Genomic DNA, 8,598 nt, shown 5'->3' on the forward strand with positions numbered 1-8,598 from the left:
CCTCGACGCGGGGCCGCTTAGCGGGTGCACCGCGCCCAGAGGTTGCCTGAAGGGCTGCGGGCGAGATGGCGGCGCTGGGCTGTGAGCGGGGCCGGGGCCTCGGTCCTCTGCGGAGGGACGGGGCCGGGGGGAGAGGCCTGGAGGGGGGCGACCTGGGCCGCGCTGGAGGTCCCGGGGCCCTGGGGGGGGACCGGGCCGGGGTCTCCGGGGCGAGGCAGGGACCGCAGCTCTCCCCGGGGAAGCGGGCTGTGACGGGGAGGGGGGGTCCCCGTCCCCGTCCCCGTCCCCTGCGGGACAGCCCAGGGCTCGTCCCCGGGACGGGGGTCCCACGTTGAGCTCTCTCCCGGGTTCGGGCCGTTCGCCTTTCCCCCGGTGAGGGGCTCCGGCCGGAGCTGAGCTCTCCCGTCCTCTCTCGTTGCAGGTCTTCGGCTCTCTCGGCGCGGAGTGCCGGCCTGGCGGTGAGGGCCGGGGCCGGAGGGCGCTGGGTGTCCGTGGGTGGGAGCGCTGGGGGGGGCCCCGGGGCGATGACACCCCCCGATCCCCCCTTCCCGTGCCGGGGAGCCCCCAGCGAGCTGGCTCGGGGTGGGTGGGAGGGTTGGGTGTTCAGCGGGGTTCTCTTCTCCCGCTGGCTTTGATCAGAGCGCTTGCTTTCTCCGTTTTTTGGGGCGGCTCAGCCCCCCCCCCCCCGGGGGGGGGGCAGCATGGACAGCGGGGGGGCTGTGGGAGCGTGTCGCACCGGGGTGCGATGGGTTTTCTTTTTTCCCAGGCCGGGTGCCGTGACATCCGTTCACACTCGGCTGCTCCATCAGACACCAGCGGTTGACCGCGCCGACAGGTAACGCTGGCGCTTCAGGGCAGGTTCCTGGGCTGTGAGCTTCCTCCCGCGGGTGGGGGATCCCGGGTGGTGCAGGGGAAAAAAAGGTTCTGTTTGCTGTAGCTCTGTCTCCCCACACATGACCGTCTTTTCCGCACTTCACTTCTTAAAAGCCAAGGTTGACTGGCAGGCTGCTGTCAGTCTGTGATGAGCCCGACAGGCACGCTCCGTAATTTGGGTACTGCGAACAGAGGGGCTCTGCCTGAGCAACAAAACCCCACAGATCTCCTCACAGTGGGGGGGGGGGAAAAACCCTGTTATAAACACAGTCTCCAGTGGTAGCAGAGGGTGTGAGATTGTCCATAAGCAGTGTACCATGGATTCTTTATGGGATCACAGCTGCTCGAGGCTAATGATTGTATTCTGCAGTTACGCTTAATAATTGGAGACTGATACTACTATGCCGTTTGTCTTCAGCTCTGTCCAAGTCCAGCAAAAGAGCTCAGCTGTTGTCCAGAAAAAATCCTATGTGCCCACTAGCAGGGGTGAATATATTGTCACCAAACTCGATGACCTGATCAACTGGGCGCGAAGGGTGAGTCACTGAAACTGTCATGCTCACTAGAGAGAGAAATGGTATTGAATGCTTTGAGGTGCTGGTGGGAATGGATTTGAGCCATCTCCTCCTCAGGATAAAAATAGGTTCAAAGTTCTCCACAGGGAAATAGCCAAGTTTCTTGGCTAGATGTTGACATTTGGGGTACTGTGTCATAGTGGGAGAGAGAAGAGACGTTTAATGTGAGGGTGGTGCAAAGCAGCGCAGGCTGCCTGTCTAAACAGAGCTCTCCTTCAGTAACGAGCAAAAGGCACTTTCTGGTTTTGTGTAGTCCTTGTAATGAGCAGCTGCTCTGTGCAGTGGAGTGACACTGCCCTGAATCCAGTGTGCTCTGGCTGAACTGAGTTTTCCCTTCTCCAGCCCTTGTGCGGGGCTTCTGAGGTGGCCGCTTCAGCAGCATGAGATGTCAAGGGGAGACTCTACGGCTTTGGGTGCCTTCAGCATCTCTGAGGCCACAAATGCACTTCTATTTCCCTGGAGCTGTGGGTTTTGCTGTCCTGTGTAATGGCAAACACCGTTTTCGTTTATGATGCCCTGACTAAACAGACCTTGAAACTTTTCTTGTTCTGTTTCCTTTTCTGTCTGATCAACTCTTGTTCTGTGAGTCACCCACCCAGGGTCTCAGCTCCTGCTTTCAGTGTTCTTACCCATAACCCGCGTCTCTCCTGCTGCAGAGCTCCTTGTGGCCGATGACGTTTGGCTTGGCGTGCTGCGCTGTGGAGATGATGCACATGGCGGCTCCCCGCTATGACATGGACCGCTTTGGGGTGGTGTTTCGAGCTAGTCCCCGGCAAGCTGATGTCATGATTGTGGCCGGCACCCTGACGAACAAAATGGCTCCAGCTCTTCGAAAGGTACGGACTGCAGTGGACGCCTTGCACATGGCTGCACGTGCTGGATGCAAGTAGAAAGTGGTCTGAAATGTCTGTGTTCTGCAGGTCTACGACCAGATGCCGGAGCCTCGCTACGTGGTCTCCATGGGGAGGTAAGTACCGGGACATCCTTATCCTCCGAGGGAGAGAATTGGTGTCTCTGCTTGAGTGGGGAGATGAAGGGAGGGGAACCTGTTTCTCATTTGTATTTCCAACCCCTTAAATTATATACAGAGGCCTTGTTACAAATGAAACGTAAAGACTCCCTTTGATTTGGGTGAGGAGGATGATGTCTGTCAAGTCACCGTGAACTGCAAAGTCTTCCCAGTGAAAGATTCTGGGGTTTTTGCGGCTGTCAGAGTCCACGGACTTGTATATGTCGAGAATCTCAGAATTTGCATTTAGACGAAAGCTTTCAAAATGCTTCTACTGTGCAGCATAAAATCTGAGCTTTGTGGAGCTCTGGCATGATGGAACTGACTACTTGTTTGTCTTCTGGGGCTCCTGGGGCCAAAGGGCGGCCATTTCACCAGGGCCTGGAGGGGACAGAAAGAGTTCTAGAAACACTCTGTACAGGTGTGGCAAAATAAAAAAGGTTTTGCAGTAGAGAGGAAGGACCCTCTGAATATCTGCTTTGTAAGAGTGATGAAAATGGTTCGGTTTGGTTTGATTCAGCTTGAAATGTAACAGCCTGCGAGTGTAGCCTCTGCCTTTCAGCCAAGGCTTGTGAAGAAGCTGAATGGCCACGGCGTAAACCTTGGCATCTGCTCCATCCCTTCCTTACTGTAAAATCTGTCCGGTGGCTCCTTGCCTCACAGCACTCGCATGCCAGGTTCACCTTCTCCTTTGCCTCCTGCTCATCTTTCCTGTGGGCTGTTGAGCCGCATTTAACAAGGTGCTGAAACCCACCCGTCTCTTGCAGCTGTGCCAACGGCGGGGGTTACTACCACTACTCCTACTCCGTGGTGAGGGGCTGTGACCGCATTGTGCCAGTGGACATCTACGTGCCAGGTAGGAAACACAGCTCTGCGTGCTGCGGTGCTAACTTGGAGCAGGACAGGAGTGAAGTTAATTTTGTACGTTTTGAAGGTGCTTGGTGTAGTTTTTGAAGATCTTTCTGTTTCAAGTTGTGTTGCTGAAGTTGCAGATGTTTCAGGAAGATCTGCCTGGGGTTTCCAGTAAGCGAGTGGAGCTCTGGTGATGTCACTCGCCAGTAATAGTTGTGTAAAGTGTGGGCTGTAGTTTAGTCAACCACATAATCTCCTGTGAGATACCACCTTGCTTAAAAGCAAAGCCTTTCTACATTTTGTAAAGGCCTTTTTCAAAAAACACCATCAGTTGCTTTAAACTAAAGGAGCCCTCTTGCTTTTATGAACTCTGCAGCCTGAGACATACACGAAGCCAGAGGGAAGTCACAGCCTGCTTTGGGGTAAAGCTTGTGGGTAGTTCTTCTGCTGGCTACATTTCAGTGCAGCTAGCAGCCCTGTGGGCTTCCTTTTTCTCCCGCAGGTTGTCCACCTACTGCTGAAGCTTTGCTGTACGGAATCCTGCAGCTTCAGAAGAAAATCAAACGGGAGAAGAAGATTCAGATCTGGTACAGGAAATAGCCTCCTATTTATGACCTACCCACTACTGCCCACCTGGGGCACCTGCTTGCATTTGTACGCACAATAAATCTGTATTCTCACAAGCCTTCCAATAAACCTCTACCTGGTTAAGATGCTCTTCTGTCTTTAATATATCCCTGTTATCCAAAGTGTTTTTAACTTGTTTAAAAACTGAATTAAGAAGCAGGAGTTGAATTTGATAACATTTGGTGTGGTGTTTTCTGGTCTGAATAGCCCATGAGGGAAGGAGAATGCTTGAAGTTACCTATCATGATATAAATGCCTTGCCAGAAACCTAGGACTTGCTCTTCAGCTTTGTTGGGAAGTTTTGAGACCATCACACATCCAGGTGAGCCCCAAGGCCTCCCTGAGCTTGTCTCATACTCGCCACCTGCTTTTTGTTTATAATTCCTACAAAGGATCTAATAAATCCTTTCTATCTGTGTGCTCAGCAGCCAGAAATTAATTATATTTCTGTAATGTAAGTAAATAATAATGCTTAAAATCAGACTATGACTAATAAAAATGAATGCTGCAGCACTCATTAGCACAGTAGGAATAAAGCAGCCCGTGGTGGGCTTTGGTACTGGATGCGTCCCAGGAGCCTGGTGTGGTGTTCTCCTGGCAGCCCGGGATGAGGAACAGTCAGGGCAGAATTTACACACGCACTTTTGAAAGACAAATAAATTGCTCTGAAACAGCAGTTGTTTATTTCATTGCTTTTTAATGGATTTTACCCCGTCTGGGTAGAGAGAGGAAACGTCATTTATGCGCTATTGAACTGCAAGGAGGTTGTCAGGAGCAGAACTCGCTGCAGTGGGCTTTAGCCAAAAGTATCAGGAACCTTCACTGGAGAGTTGCTCCAGGAGCAGTCGAAATGCCTCCAACTGCCCCGTCTTCCCCATTTCTCCTGCCAGGTTTAGATTATTTGGCCTGTGTGTGGAAAGCCACCCCATGGCTTCTAAAAATGATCCAGTTTTTAGAAGAAACGTCTCGTCCTTGAACCCCTTTGGCTAAAGGTTCTGAGCCACACTCTTGAACTGCAGCTTAATTGAGGTATTTGGAGATGACGGTGAGTCTTGAGTAGAAACCGGCCTCTGGGACAGATGCAGGGTGGGACCTTCCTCCACAGAGCCCAGAAGACCCCTCCAAGGCAGGGGGCTGCATCGGGCTTGGTGACATTTGCGGTGAGGCGAGAGTCCTGAGTCCTTTTGTCCAGGAGGTCCCCTGGAGACCCAGGACTTCCATCATAAGCCTCCAGCCATCTCCGGTCTCCAGATTAATCAGCTTCAATCTTCTCTCAATAGCATCAAAGGAGATAAGAGTTTTTCTCCTTGCAGTGCACATAATCAGCCTCTTCTCCTTAGCGTTTGCTTCCTGCGGCTTCGGAGCAGCCCCGAAGGACGGTGCCAGGCTGCCGGCACCCTCACTGCTTAACAATGGTGGGTGTGATCATCTTGTGGAAGGAGTAGTACCTGCAGTCCTTGGGGGGGACCAGGTCCATCACCGTTGTGCTGATGTTCTCCTTCTTGAACCCGGCCTCCACCAGTTGCCCTACCTGGGTCTCCTGTGGGAGAGGAGGTTTGAGCTGCCTGGATGCAACTGGAGATGCTCCCGAGACCTGGTCCGTCTGAGACGGGACAGCACGAGCAGCCGGGAGCGCTGTCTTGGGCTGCTGCGGGCAAAATCCCTCTGACCTTCCCTCCCGTGTTCCCTGCTGAGCCCCAGCCATCACAGATGAGTTAAACAGCCATGGAGTGCTCTGGCTTGTGCTGCTCCGTGGCCACAGTGTCAGGCAAGTGCCTGGGGATGCAGGAGGTGCGCAGGCTGACAGGGTGGCTTTGGGGACCCCAGGTTGGGCTGGGGGTGCCAGGGCCTCCCCAGCCCGGGGAACAATGCTCACCTCAAACATCTTCTCGATGTCGGTGTACTTGGTCTTCAGCAGCTCCCCCCAGGAGGTCAGGTTGCAGTAGGTGAGGACCCCGCCGGGCTGCAGCAAGCGGAAGGCATGGTCCTACAATGAGAATCAAGGGGGACCTGGCTCAGCACCCAGCACTTGGCCCCCGCCTTGCAGAGCACCCAGCGCTCAGCACCCGGCCCCCACCTTATCCCCCTCCAAGCTCTTGCTTCTCCCCATAGAGCTGGACATTGGCCCTGTCCTCCACGCCCTCCTGCTGCTCCCCTCTGGCTGGCTGTGACCACACAGACTGAAAGTGCTGCCAACACCAACGCCATGCTGGGGACATCACGGGGACATTGGGGTTTTCCAGAGGGCACTAAGTCCCAGGTGGCAGGGAGGGTGCTGGGAATGGCAGGGGTTGCAGACCAACACCCGGCTCTGGCTTTGACTCCTGAGCTCCGAAATTCTCCTCTCTGCCCCGTGTGCCCTCCATGTCCCCCACACCCACCTGAGCCGGGGGCTCCGGCCCCTCACAAAGGGCGGTGGGAGGTGTGGGTGCCGCACCCCGCCATGTTACCTTGATGAAGGTGAACTGATGCGTGTGCCAGCTCTCCTGCGACAGCGGGTAGGTGTCATACAGGATCCCTGCCCAGAAACACCGGAGACCGCCCATTAGCTGGGAGAGACCAACGAGGTGCCAGTGGGGCTCGTGTGCCAGGGGGAAGATCCCCCTTCATGGCCTGTTACTGTTTTTTTTCCTATTTAAAGTTGCACCCCATGTCTCCGACCCCTGGAAGGCAGTGATGTGCTGCTCCCCAGGACAAGGTGCTGCTCCCCGGGCACACTGGCCACAGTCCGTCCCCGCCACTGCGGGAGGGAGCCAGGCTGAGTGCTTGCCTGCACCGTGAGCCCTGCCATGGGGACTCCCACCCTGTCACCCCCTCTCCAGTCCCACCGGGCTCAGTTATGCGGTGCCTTACCCCTGAAGTGCCCATCCGGCAGCGTCGGTATCACGTCCTCCCACAGCCCCTTCAGGGGCACAACCTGTGGGCGGGAGGGCAGAGGGGTGAGCCTCGGCAGCAGGCGCCCACCGGCACCGCGCACCGGCACAACCCGTCCCAGACCTTGTGCGGCTGTGTCCTGGCCCACTCCTCCAGCCGCTGGAAAACTCCCTCGTTGCACTCGATGATCCAGTGCTCCTCAATGTCAAACTCCTCCACCTTGGTGGCGGCGATGGCCATGCCGAAGCCCACCTCCAGCACGCAGCCACCTGGGGACGAGAGGGCAGCTGGGGGGGGGCCTATGCCTCCCCAGGAATGCCGGGCAGCCGGTGCAAGCCCAGCGAACACAAAGACCTGGTTTTCTCCACCTCGGAGTCCCCCCGCAGCCCCAAATGCTGCCCCGCTCTTTCTCTGAATGGGGCTTTTTTTGGCACACGTTGGTAAAGCACGGTGCTGTCCATCCTGGGGTGAGAAGCCGGGAGCAGCCCCGTGCCCCCATCACCCGCTGCCTCCCCAGCTGCACCCTGCAGCAGCTCTTTGCCCCCACTGACACCCCCCCCGCCCAGGCAGCTGCAGTGGGAACAAGCAACCGCTTGCAGTGGTGCTGCTGATACCCTCTCTCCGCTGGCATGCAGGAAATGCAACCCAAAGAGCAGCAGGTCCCAGCTGGGCTGTGCTCTGCCCCTGCCAGCGGCTGCACCCCCACCCCCTGCCATCTTCGCGGCCCAGCCCCTTTTGGGAATGTGTCACCCTGACGCAATAGCACAAGTGCCACCATGGCCCCATGCCCACTGTTGCTGCGTGGGGAGCACCGGCGGCAAGCGGGGCGCATATAGTGGGGTCCCCCAGCAGCAACGTGTCCCCCCCCCCAACGTTGTTTGCTCATGGGAAAGCTGCCTGCTCCTCATGCCTGAGCTGCACCCCCACAGCACGGCCCCAAGCCTGTGGAGCCACCCTTACCCCTCGACGCGGCCACAGCTGCCAGCGAGTGCATGTAGGGGGTCTCCCAGCGCTCCATCACCGGCTTCCCCAGGATCTCCAGGTGGGCGTCAGGTGCATCGTAGCCAGCTGGTGCCTCCCGCCAAGCCGCCCGGCAATCCTCGCCCTCTGCGAAGATGGGCCTTGCCACTGTCTGGGTGCTCATGGCTGTGCCGTCGCTGCTGTGGGGAGGAAAGTCCACCGGCTGGGCTCTGCAGTGCTGGGGGAGGGAAAGGGGCCTCTCGGCTCTTGGCCAGTTTTAAATAGCCAAGGGCTGGAAAAGTGCTGAGTGTGCACGGGGAGCTGGCGACCTTCTGGGTGAAATGGATTCCTTATCAGAAGCTGGGGGTGGCGGGGGGGTGGGGGACACCATGAGGCAGGCAGGGGCTGCCAGGCCCCGAGCAGCCATGCATGGCTGCCTGCACAGGCACAGCTGGGTGGGAGTGACCTGGTGCTCCATGTTGGAGCAGGGCTGGGGGGAGTGGTGGTGCAGGAGCTGGGCCCCACTCCTGGTGGCACCATGCCATGGGTGGCTGGAGTGGGAATGACCAGAACCGCTGCCTGCCGGAGCTGGATCACTGCAACTGAGGGACACACAACACACGGAGGAAACGCTTTTCCCCTCGCTGTGCCGTGCACCGGGGGCCGTGCACAGGGTCGTGGCCCCCCGCTCCTCCATGCACGGTGCTGTGCCTGGCCGGGGGTGACCCGGACCCCCTCACAGCAGAGCCGGGCTACACTGGGTGGAGTGGAAGGGATGGTCCTGGGGGGCTACGGGGGGGGCGCTGAGCCAGGCACCGGCCCGGGGAA

The 8,598-nt window shown here is 57.3% G+C and overlaps 2 protein-coding genes across 3 annotated transcripts; one reads left to right on the plus strand and one right to left on the minus strand.

The window, feature by feature from the left end:
- The first annotated feature begins 13 nt into the window (after positions 1-13).
- Positions 14-4,018, plus strand: NDUFS7 (NADH dehydrogenase (ubiquinone) Fe-S protein 7, 20kDa (NADH-coenzyme Q reductase)). 2 transcript variants are annotated; one of them, XM_010563180.1, is made up of 8 exons: positions 14-81; positions 422-458; positions 767-835; positions 1,292-1,409; positions 2,105-2,284; positions 2,369-2,415; positions 3,225-3,313; positions 3,812-4,018. In XM_010563180.1, the coding sequence occupies exons 1-8, from the start codon at positions 66-68 to the stop codon at positions 3,907-3,909; spliced, it is 654 nt and encodes a 217-aa protein (XP_010561482.1). In that variant the 5' UTR covers positions 14-65; the 3' UTR covers positions 3,910-4,018. The 2 variants fall into 2 exon arrangements, with proteins under 2 accessions (XP_010561482.1, XP_010561483.1); XM_010563181.1 differs by lacking the exon at positions 14-81 and having other exon boundaries at positions 225-458; positions 1,244-1,409.
- Positions 4,019-5,335: 1,317 nt separating this feature from the next.
- Positions 5,336-7,954, minus strand: GAMT (guanidinoacetate N-methyltransferase). The gene is made up of 6 exons (XM_010563179.1): positions 7,771-7,954; positions 6,934-7,079; positions 6,790-6,853; positions 6,387-6,454; positions 5,813-5,923; positions 5,336-5,476 (listed from the first exon to the last, which is right to left on the minus strand). Exons 1-6 carry the CDS (start codon positions 7,952-7,954, stop codon positions 5,336-5,338), a joined length of 714 nt encoding a protein of 237 aa, XP_010561481.1.
- Between the last annotated feature and the right edge of the window lie 644 nt (positions 7,955-8,598).

Source organism: Haliaeetus leucocephalus, unplaced genomic scaffold (genome assembly GCF_000737465.1).
Source record: "Haliaeetus leucocephalus isolate CR32 unplaced genomic scaffold, Haliaeetus_leucocephalus-4.0 Scaffold164, whole genome shotgun sequence".
Classification (NCBI taxonomy): domain Eukaryota; kingdom Metazoa; phylum Chordata; class Aves; order Accipitriformes; family Accipitridae; genus Haliaeetus; species Haliaeetus leucocephalus.